Source organism: Mchenga conophoros, linkage group LG23, assembly GCF_057382185.1.
Source record: "Mchenga conophoros isolate Kocher_MC1m ecotype Shallow Benthic linkage group LG23, M_conophoros_male_GT1.1, whole genome shotgun sequence".
Lineage (NCBI taxonomy): Eukaryota > Metazoa > Chordata > Actinopteri > Cichliformes > Cichlidae > Mchenga > Mchenga conophoros.
In genome coordinates, this window is record NC_140547.1 from 42,806,445 (window position 1) to 42,833,177 (window position 26,733).

General features: G+C 41.2%; 1 protein-coding gene and 1 non-coding gene across 2 annotated transcripts; both read right to left on the bottom strand.

Moving 5' to 3' along the window:
• On the bottom strand, positions 1-26,733 carry LOC146547959 (copper-transporting ATPase 2-like). The gene is made up of 21 exons (XM_085265187.1): positions 26,656-26,733; positions 21,193-21,964; positions 18,657-18,878; positions 18,417-18,580; positions 18,185-18,346; positions 18,022-18,095; positions 17,152-17,335; positions 16,781-17,014; positions 14,518-14,609; positions 14,306-14,433; positions 13,478-13,632; positions 11,646-11,780; positions 11,376-11,570; positions 10,747-10,929; positions 10,490-10,673; positions 8,821-8,961; positions 8,566-8,708; positions 7,953-8,156; positions 7,758-7,875; positions 7,482-7,584; positions 1-4,426 (listed from the first exon to the last, which is right to left on the bottom strand). The coding sequence occupies exons 1-21, from the start codon at positions 26,662-26,664 to the stop codon at positions 4,144-4,146; spliced, it is 3,885 nt and encodes a 1,294-aa protein (XP_085121313.1). The 5' UTR covers positions 26,665-26,733; the 3' UTR covers positions 1-4,143.
• Positions 9,447-9,520, bottom strand: trnai-aau (transfer RNA isoleucine (anticodon AAU)). The gene has a single exon. It is a non-coding gene; the product is annotated as a tRNA-Ile (tRNA).

A 26,733-nucleotide genomic window follows, 5' to 3' on the forward strand; every position in this document is an offset into this window, starting at 1 on the left:
ATAATTTGTGGTGATTTTAATATAGATTTGCTAAACCCAAATGGACATCAGAAAACAACAGATTTCATAAATACAATGTATAGTAACTCCCTTTTCCCTGTAATTATAAAACCAAGTAGAATAACAATTGATACAGCTACATTGATAGATAATATATTCACAAATAAAATTGACCATGAAATAGTAGGTGGACTTCTTATAACTGATATAAGCGATCATCTTCCTGTTTTTGCAATTTTTCAAAATTATTTTGGGATTAAAACTAAACAAAAGAATCAAATATTTGATATGATACGACATAGAACAACAAGAGCCATTGCTGCCCTCCAGGTGGACTTAAAGGAACACAGTTGGAATGAGGTTTTTGCAAATGAAGATTCAAATAGTGCATATGATGCATTCTTATCAACAGTAATTTCACTATATGAAAAACATTGTCCTTTATTGAAGATCACTAGAAAGCATCACAGATCAAATAAGCCATGGATCACAAAGGGGATAGAAGATGCATGTAAAAAGAAAAATAATCTATATAAGAGATTCATAAAACAGAGGACAAAAGATGCTGAAATAAAGTACAAGTTATATAAAAATAGATTAGTAAATATTATAAGAACAAGTAAGAAAGAATATTACCACAAATTATTGGAGCAAAGTAGAAGTAACACACAAGAAACATGGAGGATATTAAACAGTATAATCAAAAAGGGCTCAAAAAATAAGAATTATCCAGATTATTTTAAAAAAGATAAAGATATTGTGCTTGATAAAACTAAAGACATTGCAAATGAATTTAATGATTTCTTTGTAAATGTTGGCTTTAATTTAGCAAAAGAAATTCCAGAGTCAAGAAATAATAACGACCTAAATAAACATATTACTCAGAATGTGTCCTCCATGTTTATTGGTGCTGCATCTCATAGAGAAATAATTAACATTGTGAAGACATTTAAAAATAAAAAGTCCACTGACTGTTTTGGTATTGACATGATATTAGTTAAAAGTATTATAGAATATATAGTGCAACCTTTCGCATACATTTGTAATCTGTCCTTTCAAACTGGTGTGTTTCCCTCACAAATGAAAATAGCAAAAGTTATTCCAATCCATAAAAACGGAGAGAGATGTCAGTTTACCAATTATAGGCCAATATCACTACTCCCACAGTTCTCAAAAATTTTAGAAAAGTTATTTGTTAATAGACTTGATAAATATATTGAGAAGCATAATCTCCTAAGTGATAACCAATATGGCTTTAGAGTGAAAAGGTCCACTTCGATGGCAGTGATGGAACTTGTTGAAGGGATATCGAATGCTATAGATAATAAGGAATATACTGTTGGTGTTTTTATAGACTTAAAAAAGGCGTTTGATACAATTGATCATTCTATATTAATGAATAAACTAGAGAGATATGGCATAAGAGGGATAGCATACAAGTGGATGAAAAGTTACCTGGATGAAAGATATCAATATGTCGAATTCAATAATGTAAAATCTAAGCAGTTGAAGGTAACTTGTGGTGTTCCTCAGGGCTCTGTGCTGGGCCCTAAATTATTTATATTATATATAAATGACATATGTAGCATTTCCAAACTGTTAAAATGTGTATTGTTTGCTGACGATACCACTCTGTACTGCTCAGGTAAAAACCTAGAACAGCTTCTGACTACAGCGGAAAAGGAGTTAAATATATTTAAAAAACTGGTTTGATGTAAATAAGTTATCATTAAATATAAAGAAAACAAAAGTGATTATTTTTGGCACTAGACAAATGAAAAATGTATCTAAAATCAGGGTTAATGGAATTGGAATTGAAAGAGTGTACGAAAATAAATTCCTTGGAGTGATAATTGATGATAAGCTGAGTTGGAAGTCTCATATAAACCATGTGAAAACAAAAATGTCAAAAACCATTGCTATTCTCTATAAAACAAAGCATGTCCTGAACAAAAAATCATTATACACACTTTATTGTACTCTGTTGCTTCCATATATGACTTACTGTCTGGAGATATGGGGTAATGCATATAAAACGAACACTCTTCCTATTTTCAAGTTACAAAAAAGAGCTATAAGAATTATAAACCAATCAAACTATATAGAACCAACTAACATTTTGTTTAATAATCTGAATACCCTGAAATTTTATGATTTAGTTGAATATAAAATGGCACAGATAATGTATAAAGCACAAAATAACTTGCTTTGCCCCAGTACTCAGAAGCTGTTCAAAGTCAGAGAAAGTCAATATGACTTAAGGGGAACAGATTTCTTTAAAAAAAAACAAGATGAGGACAAATATAAAGCAGAGATGTGTTTCTATTAGAGGAGTTAACCTGTGGAATAGTTATGACAGTGATTTTAAAAGGTGTAGTTCATTTTCCTTGTTTAAAAATAGAGTATTAGAAAAATATATAAATCAAGAATGAAAAGAGCGAAAAAAAAAGTTTTTAAAACACATTTAATATCTCTTGACCTTTTGAAGGGTCTGGATCCCTAGTTTGGTTCCACTGAGTGTTGACAAACTTCTGTTCAGGTTTGTAGCCACCAGTTTTTGAACACCTGTTTTTTAAGCCTTAAGTTTTGACACTAGACATGGATCTGACTTTGAAACCATATGGTTACTGATTGATGAGTTGTAATTGATAAGCCAGACCACAAGATATTTACTGAGAGCTTAATAATGTATGGTTTGTTATCTCACAGTGCATAACCTTGGAGGATTACAACCACGACTACAAACACTTCAAGCTGGCAAAGTTGGCTAGTGGCAGGATTGCAAGGATACCAGAGGCACTAAAAGGAACGTTTACAAGGTGGGACTAAGACCTGCTGTGATGTATGGTTTGGAGACAGTGGCACTGCCAGGAAGCAGAGCTGAGGATGTAAGATTCCCATCAGAAGGGACAAGAATGACAGACATGAACCGGTCCCTAGGGCTGCGAGAGTGGGGCCTTATCCACTTGACCTTAAATTAGTATCGTGATTCTCAGTCCCTCCAAGTTTGCTCCAAAACGCAGGGTTGGTTGGAGGAAGGGTTGAAGCAATCACTGAAGACCTCACGGGATCGTCATTTCAAAAAGCTCCCACAGAGAAATGTGCTGACACACTAGCAAAAAGATTTATTTGTCAGTTATGTCAAAATAATTTTACATTGTGGACACATACAGCCCACTTTGACTTTAAGTGGGCCAGACCTGTGATTTTAAGGTTTTGTTCCTGATAACCAAAAAGAAATGAATGGGAGCAAATTACATTTTGTGAGCACCAGCCTTGCTTCTAGACTCACTATAATAGGGAGCTAATTAGTAGCCCTTTGACTTGTTCTCTTGGCAGGCGTGAATAATGACACGAATAAAGGCGTACCAGGTTACAGCTGTGCTTTTCCTGCTTCCATATGTCAGACTGTCGTAATAAAAAAGTCTATTGTGCAGGCTAAGTGCGAGACACGAGTCATATTTATAACCCTGACGTCCATATATCTACTCACTCGTAATTAAGCTCAACAAGATGTGAAACTAACTATAGAATCCATGTGTGAGGTCATTTGATTAATGCGCCCCATTAATTAACCCTGGCACAGTGTGAAGCAGATATGGAAAAAAAGAAAGGAAAAAATACTGCACTCCAATTTTTTGTCTTCACATCTGTGAAGCTTTAGTGGAAAATATCCCACAAGGCAACATGAAAAGAGTAGTTTTCTTCTCTGGAGTGTTTTTATTTTCTTCTTGGATTTGGTGGAACTTAAGTTGCATTGAGAATGTGCAAATTTGCAAACAAATCACAAAATCAGATGAAACGGATGAAGAGATATTTACACAGAAAATGATTTCCCTCTATCAACACATGCATTATTTATAAGCTCTCAGATCCACACTCTCACTGACGGCCTTATCCGAACAGTAGCTTTACTCTGACTCGTGGATATTGTAAAAGTCGATTTGCACCGAAGTTATTTGTCTGGAGGATTTATGTGACACATAAGCAAACCGACTTTATACATGTGGCTTCAGTAAAACTTTAATGTTACATCAAAATAAAAGAGCACTTTAGGTTTGACAATTAGTGTATTTACATTAAAAAAAATTTTTTTAGTCATAAACATGAGTACCAGGTAAAAAACATCTTCCTGTTTTCCCTTTACAACACGTTGAGGACGTCTGCAGTCTGGTGCTCCAGCAGGGAGTAGCGGTTCTGCTCCTCAGCAACAACCTTAATGGATGCCCCTTGACTGGGTGAGCGGCTGGAGAAGCCGGGTGGAGAGGAACCGCTTGGGTTCCTCTGTTCCCGAGTTGCGTTGGGGAGAGCGGGACTGCGCCGCCGGCCGTCCAGACCCAGATGTGTGCTGATCTGAGACGAACGAAGGCTCCTCATTTGGCCTCTAGCACGCATCTCATAGAGCTCCACTGAGGTTTTCTTGTACCTGGAGGAAATACGGGGTGATTAATTTCACTACTAAACTCAAGCGCGAGTGAAAACAGACCAGGTATGCGGGAGAAAGGAAAACATAAGCTTCATATCACATAAAGTTTATTGTGTTCATCTGGACGCTGAGATTTCAGACAGATAAAGGCTTTTAGTCTGAGCTGACTGCAGGTTTCCCCACTGTATCAACAGTATATTTACATAATTAATGATACTGGCACCACTGACTAACTAACAATGGGCTGTGAGGTCAGTGTGAGGTCAGTTTCATGATCATGATTACCCCAACTGGTTGCAGCAGATGGCTGCCCCTCCCTGAGCCTGGTTCTGCTGGAGGTTTTCTTCCTGTTAAAAGGGAGTTTTTCCTTCCCACTGTTGCCAAAGTGCTTGCTCATAGGGGGTCATTTGATTATTGGGTTTTTCTCTGTATGTAATATTGTAGGGTCTACCTTAAAATATAAAGCGCCTTGAGGTGACTGTTGTGTGATTTGGCATTATATAAATAAAAACAAATTAAATCATTGAAATGCAGATTTTCCTTGTCTAGTATGGGGTGAACCTGTGACCTTGGCATTATTAGCACCACACTCTAACCATCTGAGCCAACCGGCTGGAATCCCTATGAGCAAAAATGTCCTAAGAAAATGTCCCCCATGCCATTACACCACCACTCCCAGGATCAATTTTTGATATAAAGCAGGATGAATTCATTTATTCATACTGTTTTCGTCAGATTCTAAACTGAAATAGACTCATCCGACCACGGAATATGTTTCCAGATATCTATTGTCCAATTTTGGTGAGCCCCTGTGATCAGTGTTGCCAACTCCTCAGTAAGGAAAATTACTATTGGCTGTCCTAAAAGTCGCTAGAAGTCGCTAAATGACGTCATCGCCTAATTTGCATAATTGGTCATGCTAATCTAATTGTAACCTATGTTGTTGGAGAGAGAAATAACATTGTGGAAGAGACATAAAGTGAGTAAAAAACGTCCTAAATGCATTTAGAGTTTATTTAGAACTAAAAATCAAATTTCTTTTAGCAATTATTGTTCTTTTTTAATGTCACAATTCCAACCCTGCTCCTTTACCCGGGCTTGGACCGGCAAAAGTGACCCGAAATAGGCACTCTGGCGGAGTTACTTTGTGTGTGTGTGTGTGTGTTTATACAGTGGGGCAAAAAAGTATTTAGTCAGCCACCGATTGTGCAAGTTCCCCCACCTAAAATGATGACAGAGGTCAGTAATTTGCACCAGAGGTACACTTCAACTGTGAGAGACAGAATATGAAAAAAAAAATCCATGAATCCACAAGGTAGGATTTGTAAAGAATTTATTCGTAAATCAGGGTGGAAAATAAGTATTTGGTCAATAACAAAAATACAACTCAATACTTTGTAACATAACCTTTGTTGGCAATAACAGAGGTCAAACGTTTACTATAGGTCTTTACCAGGTTTGCACACACAGTAGCTGGTATTTTGGCCCATTCCTCCATGCAGATCTTCTCGAGAGCAGTGATGTTTTGGGGCTGTCGCCGAGCAACACGGACTTTCAACTCCCGCCACAGATTTTCTATGGGGTTGAGGTCTGGAGACTGGCTAGGCCACTCCAGGACTTTCAAATGCTTCTTACGGAGCCACTCCTTTGTTGCCCGGGCGGTGTGTTTTGGATCATTGTCATGTTGGAAGACCCAGCCTCGTTTCATCTTCAAAGTTCTCACTGATGGAAGGAGGTTTTGGCTCAAAATCTCACGATACATGGCCCCATTCATTCTGTCCTAAACACGGATCAGTCGTCCTGTCCCCTTGGCAGAAAAACAGCCCCATAGCATGATGTTTCCACCCCCATGCTTCACAGTAGGTATGGTGTTCTTGGGATGCAACTCAGTATTCTTCTTCCTCCAAACACGACGAGTTGAGTTTATACCAAAAAGTTCTACTTTGGTTTCATCTGACCACATGACATTCTCCCAATCCTCTGCTGTATCATCCATGTGCTCTCTGGCAAACTTCAGACGGGCCTGGACATGCACTGGCTTCAGCAGCGGAACACGTCTGGCACTGCGGGATTTGATTCCCTGCCGTTGTAGTGTGTTACTGATGGTGACCTTTGTTACTTTGGTCCCTGCTCTCTGCAGGTCATTCACCAGGTCCCCCCGTGTGGTTCTGGGATCTTTGCTCACCGTTCTCATGATCATTTTGACCCCACGGGATGAGATCTTGCGTGGAGCCCCAGATCGAGGGAGATTATCAGTGGTCTTGTATGTCTTCCATTTTCTGATGATTGCTCCCACAGTTGATTTTTTCACACCAAGCTGCTTGCCTATTGTAGATTCACTCTTCCCAGTCTGGTGCAGGTCTACAATACTTTTCCTGGTGTCCTTCGAAAGCTCTTTGGTCTTGGCCATGGCGGAGTTTGGAGTCTGACTGTTTGAGGCTGTGGACAGGTGTCTTTTATACAGATGATGAGTTCAAACAGGTGCCATTCATACAGGTAACGAGTGGGGGACAGAAAAGCTTCTTACAGAAGACGTTACAGGTCTGTGAGAGCCAGAGATTTTCCATGTTTGAGGTGACCAAATACTTATTTTCCACCCTGATTTACGAATAAATTCTTTACAAATCCTACCATGTGAATTCATGGATTTTTTTTTTCACATTCTGTCTCTCACAGTTGAAGTGTACCTCTGGTGCAAATTACTGACCTCTGTCATCATTTTAAGTGGGGGAACTTGCACAATCGGTGGCTGACTGAATACTTTTTTGCCCCACTGTAAGTAGTTTTAACCACAAAACAGCATAAGAGTAAAAGAGTAAAAGAAGAACTGACTGCGTTACAGCACCTGCTGCTTTTTGAGAGTAAAAGCAATACGCGCTTTCACGTCTTTTTTTTAGTAAGGGGTCTGAAAACTCGATGTATCATCTTAATTTCCCTCACAGGGGTCATTCAGGCACCACCAACAGGTCTGATTTAAATTGTGGCTGCTTTGTCCTGCTGTTTCCTCCCTAATCTTTAATATAAGTGTAGATAATGTAAACGCAGAAGGACTCACATTTTCAGCAGTAAAGAAGACAGGACCACTGAAACTGATGAGGCGGCCATTGCAGCTGAGCCCATCCAGGGTTGGAGCACCAGGCCAACGGGCATGAACACACCTACGACCAACAGTTCACATTTGAGAAAGAGGCACCTCAATGTCATCCACAATGTGCCAGGATAAGAATAATTTCTGATTTCATTTTGGATTTTGGTTTCCCAAAATATCGAGCTTGCACGTTCACCTTGACTAGAGTCCGTTATTGGTTCAGGATTTTACTGTAGCTCTCACCTGCAGCAATTGGTATTCCAACAAGATTGTAGAAGAGAGCAAAGACAAAGTTGATCCTTATCCGACGCACCGTCTTCTTGGACAGCTCGATGCTGGCCACCACATCTAGCAGGTCATTCTGCAGAGCGCGAAAAGCTTCAAGTGAGACAGTTTAAACGAGCCAATGTATCTGCACACAGACTATCTGCCACCTACTCGGATCAAGACAATGTCAGCCGCCTCAATAGCCACATCGGTGCCTGTCCCGATTGCGATGCCGACGTCGGCACGGGCGAGGGCGGGGGAGTCGTTCACGCCATCTCCCACCATGGCCACCCTCAGGCCTCGTTTCTGCAGCTCCTGGACTTTTGCCACCTTGTGTGATGGCAGCACTTCTGCAAATACCTTTCTGATCCCCACCTGCAGCCAATCAAACGCTTTGATTAAATGGTAAATGGCCTGTATTTATATAGCGCTTTTCTAGTCCCTAAGGACCCCAAAGCGCTTTACATATCCAGTCATCCACCCATTCACACACACATTCACACACTGGTGATGGCAAGCTACATTGTAGCCACAGCCACCCTGGGGCGCACTGACAGAGGCGAGGCTGCCGGACACTGGCGCCACCGGGCCCTCTGACCACCACCAGTAGGCAACGGGTGAAGTGTCTTGCCCAAGGACACAACGACCGAGACTGTCTGAGCCGGGGCTCGAACCGGCAACCTTCCGATTACAAGGCGAACTCCCAACTCTTGAGCCACGATCGCCCCCATTACATGTTACATGTTAAACATTCAGGTAGATTTTAAGAGTGTGCAAGTGTTACCTGTGCTGCTATGGCTTTAGCTGTGCGCCTGTTGTCTCCCGTCATCATCACCACCTCAATGCCCATAGTGTTCAGTGTATGCACTGCTAATGCTGACTCTGCTTTCACCGTGTCTGCGATGGCTAACATTGCACACAAAACACCTACACACACACACACACACACACACACACACACACACACACACACACACAGCATAAGATGAAGTTTAAATGTGGCACCAAAGCCACAGAGAAAACCTTGATTTCCCCTCACCATCTATAGCCACCAGTATGGCTGTCTGCCCTTTGGTTTCGTGGCTCGACATCGCGGCATCCACATCTGCTCCTATGTGGTGGCCATTCCTCCTCATCCACTCTCTGTTTCCAATCAGGACAGAATAAAACAGCCCTTCAGCTGGAAATAGAAGAATGTGATTAAAAACAATGACTGCTTACAGTTACACCTCACTAGCACCAGGTTGGACGCTCTTTGCCTTCAGAACTGCCGTGATTCTTCATGGCATAGATTCAACAAGTTTCTGAATGGTACTCTTTGTGGTCATCTGCTGCTTTTGAGATGGTCTTCTGCATACCTTGGTTGTAACGAGTGATTATTTGAGTTACTGTTGCCTTTGTCTAACTAAGTGAATAATTTCCCCTTTTCAGACCATTCTCTGTAAACCTTAAATATGGTGATGTGGGAAATATCTGAAAAACTCAGACCAAAAATCATGCCACGTTCAAAGTCACTTAATCACTTCCAAACTCTGATGCTCAATTTGAACTTCAGCAGGTCACTTGTTAACATCGCTGCCAACTGAACATGCATAGCTTGAAAAAACAAAACAAAAAAGCTAGCCAGTGTCTGGGCTCTACAAAGAACTCTTCGTTGTGATTCTGTGGCCAGTATGGGGCTTGAACCCATGACCTTGGCGTTATTAGCACCACGCTCTGACGATCTGAGCTAACTGGCTTACACAGCGGTTTCCTGAGGGGTTTAACACTGTCTATTAATTTTAATTAATAGACAAATGCTTCACTACTATAAACTTCAATAGAATATTCTGGTATCTGTACTTGAGTAGTTTTTTTCTGACAACTTTACTCCCTACATTTAAAAATATATATATCTGTACTTTATACTCCTTACGTTTTCAAAAGGGGTCCATGAATTTATACTCGGGGGTGAAACATTTCTTTAAGTGACCAGTTATTACAAATTACCTAACAACTATACACTGTGTAAGATAAAGACAGTATAAACAGTATAGTGTCAGTGTAGAGGATGGACATTAGCCATGATAGCTGTGAAACATCTGCTGAAACATCTTGTTGAATTCAGTTATGTGCATCTGCAAAGAGCAGCAGGTCAGCTGATTACAGCCTGTACACTAAGAAAATCTACTGAAGCTCATATTAGAAATTATTGTGAGTTGTGATTCTATTCCCCACACTGAGCCACTACAACCAATTTCAGGTTTCCCCACCTGCTAAATCCCGGTGCAATCCTTGACTGTTCTCATTTTCCTGTTTATGTGTGGAGCCAAAGGCACCCTCTACAATGTAGGCAACAGAAAAAAGTTTTGTTTTTTTCATTCACTTTCACTGCAGGGGACCTACGTAACAGATCACACTGAGTATATTCATTTAAATTCAAATAATTTTTGAATTCTTGTGTACTAATGTTATTTTATTATTATATTAACACAGCACATGGTTCAGTTACCTCTGTACAAAAGTGGTTAATAGACTACTTTTTACTTTTAGTACATTTCAGAGCCTGTACTTTTATACTTTTACTTGAGTAATAAAGTTGCTTTAGTACTTCAACTTTTACTGGAGTATTTTTAACCCAGGTATTTGTACTTCTACTTAACTAAAAAAATCTGTACTTTTGCCACCTCTGCTTTGAATAAAGTTTACAGTTACAGTTTTTTTCTGACCTGCAGAGGTGGACTCTCCTGCAGGCAGCATGCTGCTTTCTTCAATAGTAGCCCCCGGCAGCAGGAATCGCTCCTCGCTCGGCTGCAGCAGCAGATGTTCCACGCTGGACACCCGGCAGCTGATCCCACAGCCGGACACGGCCTGGAAGTCCTGGCAGCACCCGAGGACATCGGAGCCCAGCTCCTGTCAGAAAGTTGATAGAAAGTCAGTAAAGTTTTCTCCTGAACAAAAAGGCAGGCATAAATAGACCTCTCACCTGTTTGCAGTATTTGGCAACTGCTATGCCTAGCGGGTGCTCGCTGCTGGCCTCGGCGGTACCCACCACTGCCAGGATCTTCCTCAGGGGCATGCGGGCCACTTCCCACAACACCAGGACTCGAGTCACCCGCGGCACGCCGTTTGTAATAGTGCCAGTTTTATCAAACATCACCACACTGATCTGATTGAGACACATAGAGGTCAGTGTCAGGTTTAAAAGGGTTTCTAAGAGGTGCCTTATTACACTCTGAGCACTGCACTCTAAACATTCCTTCTCAAGATCACTTGATATTATTATTTATTCGATTTTTATAATGTATTTATTTACTTGTTTTTTTTATTTATAACATATTTGATCTCTGGTTGGAGGGGCCCATTTCTGCCTCAGGTCCCAACAGATGCTAGAATCGCCCCTGGCTGTAATCAAGCAGCAATGCCACATGGTGTCACCAGTTAATTAGAATAGAGGCCGACGCAAATATTAAAGTGAAATGTTACATTTCTGTGGTTGTTCCAGCTCTTTTCTCTTTCATTTATTCGCTCATTACAGACATATTTTCTTTCTACCCGCTTCAGTGTTTCGGCAGTTTTTAAAAAAAAGCATTAAATGAATCGTAAGGGTCTCGCCTTATGTGCCATCTCCAGCGGCTCGCCTCCTTTAATGAGGATGCCGTTCTGAGCGCCGACCCCCGTGCCAACCATGACCGCCGTCGGAGTTGCCAGCCCCAGAGAGCAGGGGCAGGCGATGGAGAGAACGGTGATGGACGCCTGGAAGGCGAAGCGGATGATGACCTCTGCCTTGGAGATGCTCTGGTTGTAACCCTTTGAGGAGGAGAGTGGTGTGATCAGGCTACAGCTGTTTTTATTCACACACAAGTCGTCTGCATGCACACTTACCGGGAAGTTCTCCTTCACAATGTCGAAGTTGACAAAGCCAATGGCCAGCCACACTATCAGTGTTAACAGGGACACGATAACAATGAAGGGCACGAAGTAGCCACTGAGTCTATCTGCAAACTGCTGGATGGGGGCCTGAGGAGGAGAAGGGAAAGCAAAATTAGGAGTGTCCTGTACATTAAGAACAGTGAGTGACCTTTAAAGGCAACAAGTGGCCAGTATGGGGGTTGAACTCATGACCTTGACGTTATTAGCAACACAGTCTAATCGGCTGAGCTAATTGGGCAACTGGAAGACAAAGCAAAACGTCTAAATGTGGAAAAGTCTAAATGACAAAGGAATCCAAAATTTTTATCCTTACTTATTCACGCAGAACCAGGGGCAAAATACAACATAGTTTAGTGTTAACAGTCTCTTTTTGTGAACACTCTCTTTTGAGTGTACAGTGTCTGCACACCTCGGTAGCAGTAAGCACTGCCTTTATCATAACTACACTGTAAAAACTCAGCAACAAGAACTTTTCAACCATGCAGGACTTCCAGCCCTCCAAGAGCAGGTTCTTTATGGAACTTTATGCATTTGCCATGCTGTCCACATGACAGCCAATCGTATTACAGTAAATTTATCACTGTTAGACAACCATACGAACTGAAACGTGACCTTGGTTTCTTGGTTCATCTCTTGAGTTGGGAGCTTGCTTGAATGATTCATAGTAGAGTGTTAAGTGGCTTAACAAACAAAAATAATAAATTAAAAATTTCCTTTAAAAATGCTCAGGTACAAGGACTGGACTGAAAATGAGTCCAAAGAAACAGTTTAAAGAGCTTCAGAAAGCTGGTGAACTATTGTTCAAGAAAGTCTGTAAGCTATTAAGGGACTGCTGCAAATATTCCATTTGTGTCATCCGATCATATAAAAACAGTCCAAAATGCGGCGGCCCGCCTCCTGACTGGTACCAGGAAATTTTGCCATATTACTCCTGTCCTAGCTAGCCTGCATTGGCTGCCCATAAAGTACCGTATTCAATTTAAAATATTACTCCTTACGTTCAAAACTATTAATGAATTAGCGCCAAGTTATCTTAGTGAACTTCTCAGGCCACATATTCCTGCTAGAACACTTAGATCTGCTACTCAACTACTTCTGACACAACCTAGATCTCGGCTGAAGTCTCGGGGTGACCGTGCGTTTGCTCTGGCTGCCCCGGTACTGTGGAATAACCTCCCTCTTGCTATCCACGCCTCTGATTCTATTGCACTGTTTAAATCACGACTAAAGACCCACTTATTCAATTTTGCCTTTCCTTCTAGTTAACATGTCACACTATGCAGGGATAGCTCAGTAGGTAGAGTGGTTGCCCCATGATCGGAAGGTCGGGGGTTCGATTCCCCTTAACAGCTACCCTGAGGTACCCCTGAGCAAGGTACTGTCCCTACACACTGCTCCCCGGGCGCCCAATGGCTGCTCACTGCTTCACTGAGTGAATGGGTTAAATGCAGAGAGCAATTTCCCCACGGGGCTCAATAAAGTACAATAATGTACACACTTTCTTTCTTCTTATGCACTTTTATGCTCATTTAATTCCTTGTTTGTTCTGTATCTGCTGCTTCTCCTATGTATCAGTGACAGTTATCTGCTTGCATACCTAGTACTTGCTTTGGTCATCTTTCTATTTCCATTATCTTCCTTTTATTCTCTATGTTACTTGTTAAGCACCTTGGTATAAGCTTGGTTTTAAGTGTGCTTTATAAATAAAGTTTATTATCACTGTCATTATTATTAAACACATGTGAGTAACCTTATAGTTTAAAATTGTGATTTTTATAGCTTACCTTAGAGGTCTGTGCCTCTTCGACCAGTTTGACTATTTGTGACAGTGTTGTTTCAGTACCGACGTGAGTGGCCTCCACCAGAAGGGCACCGTGAGCGTTAATGGAGCCGGCAATCACCAAACTGCCCACCTTCTTACTAACGGGCATTGGCTCACCTGACAGAAAGAGAGGGAAAAAAATTGCAACAAGTGACTAAATGATGGTGTCACAGTCATCTTCTGCCTTTTGTGTAACTGTGGTTTGTTTCTGCTCCAGAGGTCCTTTCAGAGGCTCAACTGCTCAACCACTCTCTGCTGGATCACTGGCTTTCACCCCTTCTTCTTCACCCACCAATCACCTACCAGCTGTAATTAAGAACTGGCTTTCTCGAGCACTCTTGCTTGTTACAGCAGTCCAAAGTTGTGGCCTCAGACTCATGAAATTTTGATATTTCTGATTAATTTCCCTTTATCTTTTTATGTCAGTATTCTTAGTTCTTTTTTTTTCTAGTTCTGGTTCCTAATAAATTGGTATAAAATCAGATTCTTTGATTTTCAATAGGTTGAATCTAAAAAATGCCAGATGATTCTTTTTATTGAAATAAATGTTTTTTCAAACCTGCATGCAAAAAAATTTTTACCTACACAAACCAGACATCTCTGATTACATTTATAAGACTTTATAACTTAATTACACAAATGTAACCTCTGGGACTAAAGATCTGCAATGCATGCCACTTGTTCTGCCACACAGAGACGGAAAACTCACAGAAATTAATTCTAAATTTGGCTTAAGATGCCTGAAATCCACATTCAAAGCCAAGGATTCGCATCATTCACTCCCTCCTACCTGTAATCAAGGACTCATCTGCCATGGAGTTCCCTTCAATCACTTTCCCATCGACTGGGAACTTCCCTCCAGGAACAACCTTCACAATATCGCCCCTCTGAACGAGCTCCACCAGCACCTGCTCCTCACTGAGGCATAAAAATATTTTTACAGACACACACGTCATGTACCACAGAGGTGATGGTTTTATTTATTTATCTTACATGTCTCACCTGATGATGGATTTGTCAGATCCCAACGTGACCACAGTGGCATCGGTGGCTTGAAGTGACATTAATTTGGCCAAAGCCTCTGAGGTTTTACTCTAAGACAGTAGAAACAGCACAGGAGAATGTATCGTTACAGTCTTAAAACAAAGATGTACTGCACTAATGGTATGACCTCATACACTCTCATGTCTACTAAGTATGAGCGTTTTGAATTGCTACAGTCACATGGTTGTATAGTTACCGCGGAAATGTGAGAATTTGTATGTATCTAGGTTATATCTGCATAAAGTAGTTTTGCAAGAAAATCTGTGTTCCCAGATTTTCGCAAGTGTGCCGCTGAGATGGTGACAGAAGAAAGTTCATGCTCTCCTGCTGGTAAATATGCGTATAATGAATGGGCCTTCTCTCACTGGTGTTAAAACACCTGCTGCTAGTGTCCCACTACAAAGACAGGAAATTAATCTACAGCATTTCATTTCTGAGACGGTTCATATAACAATGTTTTAGTTTCTTTGTGTTTTTGTCCAAGCCAGAGTACAGAAGCTTATGATGAATCATCCATCCATCCATTCGCTTCCGCTTATCCTTTTTCAGGGTCGCGGGGGGCGCTGGAGCCTATCCCAGCTGTCATAGGGCGAAAGGCGGGGTACACCCTGGACAGGTCGCCAGTCTGTCGCAGGGCCAACACACAGGGACAGACAACCATTCACACTCACATTCACTCGCACATTCACACCTAGTGGCAATTTGGATTATCCAATTAACCTATCCCCACAAGCTGCATGTCTTTGGACGGTGGGAGGAAGCCGGAGTACCCGGAGAGAACCCACGCAAACACGGGAGAACATGCAAACTCCACACAGAAAGACCCTGGCCTGATGGTGGAATTGAACTCAGGACCTTCTTGCTGTGAGGTAACAGTGCTAACCACCGTGCTGCCCGTGTTAGTAATAATTTCACATATGCAGATGTAAGTTCATGAGGAAAAAAACAGCACAAGAGAAAACCTGGCAAAAATGTGGGGGAAAATGGGAAATTTAGCAGAAAAACATGAAGATTTATTTGTCAATTTATGATCTGTCACATTTGTAAGAACAAAATTTAAATTAATGACTAATTTTTTTTTCAAAATATAAATAAATATCAAACTTTATGATAAAGATGTCAAATTTATAGAAGGGGGAAACCTTTTAAAATCTGAGGGAAAAAACAATCGAAACAATTGTCAATTTTCACTGGCCAACTTTCGGGAAAAAAAAGAAAATCTATTAGTAAAACAGCTGTAAAATTTGCCAAAGCTTTACAAAAATAAATAAATACATTTAAAAGTAAAACACTGGCAAGAGTGAGAGTTAAAGTTAACAATCAGCAAATTTCCCATAAAAATAGTAAATTTGTGAGAAAATACTGTCAAGTTTATAAGGACAAAATTGTATAAGAAATAAACTGTTAACATTTAAAGGACAATTGTTAAACTTGGATAAACTTTATGAGAACACAGTGTCGGAGATCCTGGCACAATTCTGTGCTGGGACTTTTAGATGTCTGAAACTCACGTAATGCAATGGTTGCAACAAAAATCTGTCAAAATTACTAGAAAAAATATTAACATTGCAAAGAAAAACTAATTAGGAGAATGATACATTTGGCAAAATTTTCAAAACTTATTTTGAAAAGAGCATCAAAATAGCAAGAAAAAAAGATTTATAACAAAAACATGGCAAATTTACTAGAAATTGCAAATTTCGAAGAAAAAACTAAAATTCACAGGAAAGAATAGAAAATTTACAAGTAAAATATTGGCGAACTTAAAAGAAAAGATTGGTAACCAGTGGGTGAGGTCATGGTGGCTAGCCATCATCAGAAGCCAGCGAAGTACTAATAGTAAATAGTAATAGTAATAACTCTGTTACAGCTATTATTTGAGTACTGCACAAGATAATAAAAACATGCACTGCAGATATAAAATGCAAGCAACTTCATCATCAAATTGAATGCAGTCCTGTGATTGTGATGTAGCATCAGCTGATGTTCAGTTAATCATTGTCTAGCACAATAAAAACATCAGCCCTCTGAAGAGTCATTAAAATATGGCAATAAAAGCCTGGAGAAAAAACAAACATGCTGCCTAATGCAAACAGTGCAAGTTTGAATTAGGTCATATATAAGCAACTGTAGTGAGCTGATTCCAAGAATCAGCAGTGATTTGACAGTTTATAGTTTCCTAGAATTAGGCCTCATAAACCTGTTTTTCTTTTTATTTTACCTTTGCGATGTGTTCCAGCCATCGTCCCAAAGCGATGAACACAAAGAGCATGGGTGGAGTGTCGAAAAAGGTCACAGGGCTCTGGCTGGCCTGCTCCGCCATGGCCACGATGAGGACCACGCAGGAATAGATGTAGGCAATGGAGGTGGCTAACACAATTAGCACATCCATGTTGGCAGTGCGATGTTTTAGCGAGCGGTAGGCCTGAATGTAAAAGTATCGACCTCCAAAGATCTGCATCAAGGAAGACACAAAGATCTAGTGAGGGGAAGGATTCATGCTCCACCGTGAGTCATACACTTTTACCATCCTTAGCAAAGAAAACGCACTCATGTGTGATTAAAGGTTTAGCTCAGATTGTGCTTCCTCACCTGGACAGGTGTGCAGAGCACAAAGAAAAGCAGGTTAAGGATGGAGAGGCCCGGAAGTACATTCTGCTCGGTGGGCATGGAGCCCCCGTGTTCTTGGTGTAGGTTGTCCATCACCATCATGTAGATCATGAGACCCATCACAGGCAAGCCAAAGACCAGGCTCAACAGAAATGTGTTCTTCCACCTGCAAAAACCAGGCAGACATGTCTATTGTGAAAAAAACATTCATCCTTTGCACTGATGTCTTGTACTGCTAGTCATTTTTATGGAAAAATTTAGCGGTAAGCTAATAATCTGACGCCTTTTTTAGCTGCACATGTTCCCCTGGTGGCCAACCGGAGAAGGGCCGATAATTTCAAATTGCCTGACAACTGTATACAGTCTAGTATAGTGACAGTGTAGGGGATGGAAAATCAGTCATGATAGCTGTGAAAAATCTGCTGACATCTTGTTGAATTCAGTGATCTAAATTCACAAAAAGCAGCAAGTCAGCTGAACGCAGCCTGTACACTAAGAAAATCTAGTTTTACCACCTCTGGTCTTGCACCTCTCATATATAGCTAAGGGCAGAAACAGTCCATCTGTATGACATTTAAGGAAAAGTGAAAGTTGGTACAAGTACTAATTAATAAAAATGTAAACTCTGACCTAAATCTAAAAAGCCTTTTCCAGTAGTGAAAGAAAGTGTAGTGAGGGATTGTGGGTTTAAGCATGACCTGGGGTATCAATATATGAATCAAAACCACCATGTGCTGGTTATAACTCTCCACCTGTCAACGGCATACTCTCAGGGTTTAATTGTTAGAAAATTGTTAATTGTTAAAAAGTTAGCATCCATTTAAAAATAAGAACTGTAAACCAGATACTTGCTGTCGAATTTCTTCTTTGTGATCGAGGTTGTTTTTGAAGCCCGCCTGCTCCAGCCTGGCCTCAAATCCAAGACCCTGAAATGAGGAGAAACTCCAAGGTGTGAAATTGCATGTGTAAAAAATTGTAGGTTTAAGATAGCTTTTAAAAGTCCTGTGATAAACACCTGGATGAGCTTGATAATATCCCGAGGTCCGAGCACCTCTGGGTCAAACTCAACCTGAGCTTTGTTGGTTGCCAGTGCGACCGAAGCCATGAGGATCCCTCTGGTTAAGTTGAGCTTGGACTCGATGTTGTGGACACATGATGCGCACGTCATGCCTGTTATCTGCATGTGAAATACATGTGATGTGGAATTTGCACAAAATTCTGCATTATATGGTGTCCCGCAGACTTACAGTGAGGTCCAGCTTTCCATGTGCTACTGCATTATCCTCAATCACTTTGGCACCAAAGCCCAAGTCTTTGATGAGCTCAGTCACTGCAGTAGCATCCAGGACATGTGAATCATACTTCACCTCCGCCTTACCGGCCATTAGCGACACCAACACTGAGAGGATTCCTGGTTAATAAACACAGTACACTTTATCAACAATCTTCATCTCAGTTCAAATGCCTCATCCCTGGAAGTCGCTCACCTCTGTGTTTGAGCAGGTTCCTCTCGATGTTGGACACACAGGAGGCACAGGTCATCCCCGTAACGCAGATGAAGCATTTCTGTGCTTTTATCTCAGGCGAACTTGCAGATGGTGCATGTGAACCCGTCCCATTGCTGACTACAGGCCTGTTTGTCGACATGTCAGAAAGTCCAAAGCTTACAGGCTGGGACTTTTCATGACTCTGAACACTCTTTATAGGTTCTGAAAGGACAAAAAAATATGGAGGCGCCATATAAGTTTGTAGCTCTACAGATTTATGAGGCTCAACTTAGAATCTTCAATCACCATAGTCCAACTAGAAATTTTAAAAACTCATCCTATTCTCTTCCTGAAGGGAGGGAGGATATAATCTCTTTCATTTATTTTTTTTGTCTGTTTGTTAGCAGTGTGGCAACCAGAGTTTTCGAATTTTTGTGATGGTAGATAGCAATAACCAATAGATACCAATAACAGCTCAAGGTGATTTAATTTTCAAGAAAATCGGTCAAAGTCAAGGTCATACCAGATGTGAAAGTTAGTAAAATCTTTATATCACCCATAATTTTTCAGATTTCACAGCAATATACTAGGCCCTGTGGGACATGAGTACCTAGGTTGGCTAAGTATTTAACATTGACATTTATTGTTTAAGGTCAAAGTTGACCTTGGAAAAAACACTTCAAGGAATAATATCAAGTAATATATCCTGTGAAAAGGCCTGGAGAGGCATCACAGTGACGCCATAAAGTTTTGCAAAATCACACATGCATGAATATATCTTAAAATGTCAAACTTTCACAGCTTATAGAAGACAAGGGTAAAGATATAAAACTTTAGTATGTAATGCTTCAAGGTCAACGGTCAGGTTCACACAAATTAGGAAAAAGCCTTATTTTCCATGGGTCATCTCCAAACTTTAAAGCAATAGGAACATAAGTTACTTGTTTGCTTGAACTCTTTAAAACATTGTATGCCTTCACAGTGAAACAAATGGATTAATGGATTGGATAACATGGTAGGAACTAACAACTCGGTCGTCAGAGAACATCTGCAGGTGGCATGATTCCCTGTTGTACTGGAAATATAAGACGCACAAAGTAAACAGGAATGATTTTTGATTGTTTAATTCTCATATAGCTTCAAAGCACAGAATTGGAAACGAGCATGAATGGCATTTCTAAAGCAAGCTGGATTTTTTTTTTTTTTTTTTACTTTAAGTCCACAATCTTCTCCCACACCTTCTGCTAAACAGATAATGCAGAAGAGAAAATAACCAAGCATTTGCTTAGTTTGAGAAATTTGGATAGACTTTTTTACAGCTCACTGGCATATGATATACAACCACATGACATATAACTTCTATCCCAATAAGAGGCCAATAGAGGCCAATAAAACCTGACACTGAGAGCTGAGCAAGATAAAGAGAAATTAAAGAATTTGTTCATAATCTGCCTGCATTAATCCCTCATCTTGGCAGGCTGTTTCTGCAATTAAAGCCCTGGTAAGGATAAGGGCTCTCAGAGTTTCACTGAGGAGTACAGTTGTCTGGTTCCCAGAGTAACCGTTGAGTTTCTGGTTTACTCTAAACAACATACCTCTTCTAAGAAACCCTTTAGATAGCATGTACACGATTTTACGGTTAATGGCAGACATTTCCTAAATGAAAGCAAACCCCTCCAAGGACATCAAACAATGAGTGCTTTTATACCTCGGGTGTAAAAACTAGTTCAAAGATACTTGAGTTCCCAACTCACTCCTTGCCTGACAGAAATAGCAGATGAAGAGATGAGGTGCCACTGAGGCATGAGAGTTGTTTTTCATGTTCATCCCATTGGTCTGTGTATGCCTTTAATAATAATAATAATTATTATTATTATTATTATTATTATTATTATTATTATTATTATTATTATTATATTGCATAAAATGTAGACTTTACTTTTTTACTTTTTACCTCTTGTTTCTGTCTTGCCCTGACACCTGAGATCAGCCAATACAGCAGTGGGCCATAACAAATTAAAAATTGGTCAGATGATCCAGCTGTGCTACTGTTCTTGCATCTCTGGTGAGAGGCACTCAGACCAGATGAGAGGATTTGGGGAAATGATGTACAAACTCAGAAATGGAAAGATAGGGATAGGGAAAAAATGCACCAACCTGTGCCAAATTCTACCCAAAATAAATTAAAATGCACAACTTCTTGTCCAAGCCTGATCAGCTGGAGTCAAGCTAACACCTGCTACCATGTGAACTAATGGGTAAGGTATCTAGTTCCTGAGTGTTTGTGTCCCTTTATGTTGGAGAAGTTCTGGGATCTTTAGGTTGTAATCTGGACCAAGTGCTGCGGAGCTCAAGTAAGATGTTAAAGAAAAACAGGATGGCAAAAACAAATGCTAACTGTTCCCTGGATGTTCAGTCAGTTGTCACCCTCACTATTTATTAAGATTTGACACACTGAAAAAGAAAACTGAAATAATCCTAAAATAATATTTGTTTTAAAAGCTTCATTAAGCAAACATTTATTTTTGTTACCTACCTTTAAGTGAGGCGTCAAAGCCCATGTCCTCAATAGCTGCCCTGAGCTTCTCTGGCTCTGTCAAATAGGGATCAAAGGTTATTGTTCCCTTTTCCGCCTCCAGGGACACCGCTATGAACTGCACTCCAGTCATCTGAGAGATCCTCCCTTCTATTGTCTGCACACAAGAGCTGCAAGTCATCCCTCCAATCAAAATGGTTACAGTCTGGGTGGAGGCATCCACCTCCTTTTTCTGCCAGAAACTTAAATCTTCTACTGATGGGTCCTCAGATAACAAAGCAGTATCAAAGCCCATGTCCTCAATTTTGTCTCTCAGCTCTTCATGTGTGACTAGAAGAGGCTGAAAAACAATCAGCGCTGCTTTGTCCTGAAGAGACACCTGAATATGTGAAACCCCCTGCAGCTCCCCGATCTGTCCCTGAATGGACCGCACACAGGACTGGCAGTGCATACCATCCACCCTGATCTGCACCACAGACTCCACGCTGTATCCCAAGGTCTGTAGTTCCAGGGCAATCTCTTTGGTTGGAATAACTGAAGCATCATAGTCCACCTTGGCCAAACTGTTGGGTACAGACCATGTGACAGCAATTATTCCATTCAGGCTGCAGATTCTGGTTTGGATGATGTGGACCTCATGCTCAGAGGTGATCCGCTGAAGTTTAAAAGCTGCTCTTGAGGCAGCTTTAGGTGGAGGGCAGAGCTCAGTCTGGCTCCCATACTCGTAGGCCAGGTTTTCAAAGCCTTGTTTCTCAATGTCATGGTCATTCTCCTGGAAGGACAACAGAAGAGCATATCAATTCAGCATTTTTTTTATTTTTGGAAATGTAGGGACAATAATTATTACAATTTATCTTAAAATTACAATATCTTAGGTCATATTTTAAGAATAAAGGCCGTCTTTACAGAATGCTATCATTAAAATATGTAGTAAGACAGAAGGATAAGATCCAGAAACCGTAGTATAAGGTAATTCTATCAGGCTTCTGCTATTTGACGTCTGTGAGCATCAGAACTGGAAAATCACAGCAACTCTGACCTAAATTATTCAGATGACACAAAGCTCTACATATAAGCGTCACCACACATTTAAAATCCCCTAAAAAAGTGCTTTGCACATATCAGTTATATATATATATATATATATATATATATATATATATATATATATATATATATATATATATGGTGCTGTTAAGAGAACAGCACCACCAAGGCTGGAGACGGAGCAATACTAGAAGAGCATATGGGAGAAGTATGCAACCCATAACGGCAATGCTCAGTGGCTAGAGGATCTGAGGGCAGACCACAGCGACCTCCCTGAACAGGGTCCAGTAACCATCACAGTGGCAGATATCCAAGAAAGGGTCTCCAGTATGAAGAGTTGGACAGCACCAGGGCCCGACATGGTTCACGCCTACTGGCTGAAGAAGCTGACTGCACTCCACGAGCGTCTGGCAGCACAAATGAACCAGCTGCTAGTTAACGAGAGACACCCGGAATGGCTAACCGAAGGTCGGACGGTCCTGATCCCCAAGGACCCCAAGAAGGGACCGGTCCCCTCCAACTACCGACCAATAACCTGCCTCAGTACTACATGGAAGCTCCTGTCAGGCATCATATCGGCTAAGATGAACAGGCACATGGGTCAATACATGAGCGGGACACAGAAAGGAATTGGCAAGAATACCAGAGGCGCAAAACACCAGCTACTGGTAGACAGAACAATCAGCCGAGACTGCAAGACCAGACTGACCAACCTGTGCACTGCCTGGATTGATTACAAGAAGGCCTATGACTCAATGCCCCACAGCTGGATACTGGAATGCCTAGAATTGTACAAGATCAATGGGACCCTAAGAGCCTTCATCAGGAACTCAATGGGGATGTGGCGTACAACACTAGAGGCCAACTCCAAGCCCATAGCACAAGTCACCATCAAGTGCGGGATCTACCAAGGAGATGCTCTGTCCCCACTGCTGTTCTGCATAGGCCTGAACCCCCTCAGTGAGATCATTAACAAGACTGGCCACGGATACCGACTACGGAACGGAGCAGTTGTCAGCCACCTCCTGTACATGGATGACATCAAGCTGTATGCCAAGAGTGAACGAGACATCGATTCACTGATCCACACTACCAGGCTATACAGCAATGACATTGGAATGTTGTTCGGACTGGAGAAGTGTAGTCGGATGGTAACAAAGAGAGGGAAGGTAGTCAGAACTGAGGGGATTGAACTACCAGAAGGCAACATTGCAGACATAGAGGACAGTTACAAGTACTTGGGGATCCCGCAGGCGAATGGGAACCATGAAGAGGCCACTAGAAAAGCTGCAACCACCAAGTACCTGCAGAGGGTCAGGCAAGTCCTGAGGAGTCAGCTGAATGGTAAGAACAAGATCCGGGCCATCAACACGTACGCCCTGCCCGTGATCAGGTACCCTGCTGGGGTAATAGGCTGGCCAAAGGAGGAGATAGAAGCCACTGACATAAAGACAAGAAAGCTCCTTACCATGCATGGAGGGTTTCACCCCAAGTCCAGCACCCTGAGGCTGTACGCTAAGCGGAAGGAAGGGGGCCGGGGACTGGTGAGTGTCAGCACCACAGTCCAGGATGAGACAACGAACATCCAAGAATACATTGGGAAGATGGCCCCAACTGACCGAGTGCTCAGTGAATACCTCAGGCAGCAGAAACCCAAGAAAGAGGAGGGAGACGAGGAACCATCATGGAAGGACAGGCCCCTGCACGGTATGTACCACCGGCAGATAGAGGAGGTGGCTGATATCCAGAAATCCTACCAGTGGCTGGACAAAGCTGGACTGAAAGACAGCACAGAGGCACTAATCATGGCAGCACAAGAACAAGCTATGAGCACAAGATCCATAGAGGCTGGGGTCTATCACACCAGGCAAGACCCCAGGTGCAGGCTGTGTAAAGATGCCCCAGAGACAATCCAGCACATAACAGCAGGGTGCAAGATGCTAGCAGGCAAGGCATACATGGAACGCCATAACCAAGTGGCCGGCATAGTGTACAGGAACATCTGTGCCGAGTATAACCTGGAAGTCCCGAGGTCAAAATGGGAGATGCCCCCAAGGGTGGTGGAGAATGACCGAGCTAAGATCCTGTGGGACTTCCAGATACAGACGGACAAAATGGTGGTGGCTAACCAACCGGACATAGTGGTGGTAGACAAACAGAAGAAGACGGCCGTAGTGATCGATGTAGCGGTTCCGAATGACAGCAATATCAGGAAGAAGGAACACGAGAAGCTGGAGAAATACCAAGGGCTCAGAGAAGAGCTCAAGAGGATGTGGAGGGTGAAGGTAACGGTGGTCCCCGTGGTAATCGGAGCACTAGGTGCGGTGACTCCCAAGCTAGGCGAGTGGCTCCAGCAGATCCCGGGAATAACATCGGAGATCTCTGTCCAGAAGAGCGCAGTCCTGGGAACAGCTAAGATACTGCGCAGGACCCTCAAGCTCCCAGGCCTCTGGTAGAGGACCCGAGCTTGAAGGATAAACCACCCGCAGGGGCGTGCTGGGTGTTTATATATATATATATATATATATATATATATATATATATATATACCTATATATATACTATCCATGGACCACTTCTACTTTTAATGCTACTGCAAATAACCACAAACCCACAATCCCTGGCTTACTTTGTCCATTAGATCACTGGGGCCACACATTAAGCCACATTGCTGGGCATTGTTCAGTACACAGCTTATACATTGCAGAATGTGGGGAAATACCAACTGTTTTCCAACTGTCATGAGATTCTTGTTGGAACTTGTCTTGTTGTTCTTTCTCGGGATATAGATTTTCTCAGATAAAGTGAACTCATCAAGTATTTAATAAGTATTAACCACATTATATTAAGCTGCATTTTGCATTTGGTTTGTTGACATGCCACATTTATGTTGAATTCCTTGGTGCTTCATGTTGCATATTCATGTTGCTGTTGTGACTGTATTAGTGGCTCAAGAACAAAGACTTCACAAGACCTCAAATACACTTGTAAGTATGACAACCCTGTTTCTGCTAGTCTTTTAAGTCCTCAGCTGAGAAACAACATGAATTTTTACTTAGCTTTACAGTTCCTAAAGCCAGCCACTGTTTAATCCTATGAAAAGCCCCTGTCTGACCCCAGTAAGCTAACAGAAATCATTTACAGGGTAAGACCCTAAAAGCAAAGTTTTATTTATATGAGTTTGACTAAAAGCCTTGAACCCTGACCTGGTGTATTTTGTACTTTTTTAACTACAATCTTAACATTGTAGTGAAAACCAACAACCACAGAATTAATTTGTAGTCCTATTGTTAGTCACGTTGTGCATTCAGACTGTGGCCATGTCAGAAAAGAGTCAACAACTTTCCAAAAGCAAATATGTGAGTCAATGTTTAATCCTGGGTGAATTGGCTTCTTCTTTACACAGAAAACTGCTTTAAAATACACGTTTTTGGTACCTCTCAAGTGCAATCTAAGACATTTATCGATTGAAAAATGAGATGCTAGATAGATGGCTCAAACACTACTGGACACTTTAAATCCACTATAAGGCTGTCATGTCAGGAGACCACATGATTGGCCCTTCACCTAAGCCTCCCAGCATGACTCTGCTTAAAGACATGTCATTGAACTGAGGGGAAAAGTCAACCCTTATAAAAAAGAAAATTAAGCAGAGTTGCACTTGCATTAACATCATTTTATCCATTTCATCACAAACACAATGCACAACAATTTCTATTACAACACAACAGATGTCTCTGATTTAGAGAATAATCAGTGGGAATCTGTGCATTGAGTTCAACTTCTATTTTGTGTTAAAGCAAAAGCAAACACTGCAATGTTGACTCATGATCAAACTGCAGCAGCACTGAAATAAATCACACAGGAGAAATTTTACAAATTTCACACCATCTTTTACATTTCCAGTGTTCTCATACCAGTCCATTACTGTATACATGCTGCAAAAAATATACAAGTGCATTTGTATCACAGTCTACTTAAGCTCAATGCAAAGCTCACTGCCTGGTAAATATAGAGAATTTAACTGACTAAACTGACATGTTGTCATCCTTTTCACGTGCTACATAACTACTCTTTGTAAATAGACCTACATACTAACTGCATCATACGGAAGACTATTTGAACGTTGACACTGAGGATTGGAAAATGTTATTCCCATGTTAACCTTGATTCTGTGATATTTAAATGAGAAGTTAATAAACAATAATCAGATGTAAGTACATTCAAGCAGGAATAAGAACCTCCAAGTACCTGTTAAACTGTGTTATTTGTCAAATGACAATTTTTAAAAAATCTTTAATCAAAAATAAATAAATAGGTGATTCTACCCTTTGGAAAAAGGCAAGCTTTTTACCCTTATTTAAGTGAATAAGCTTAAATAAACTAACATTCCAAAATGCACAATCTGCTGCCTACCTGCATCATGAGCACCTGCGTCACGCCGTAACTGCATGTTATGTAAATATGTTCTTTCAGGTGTCATGGTCTTATACC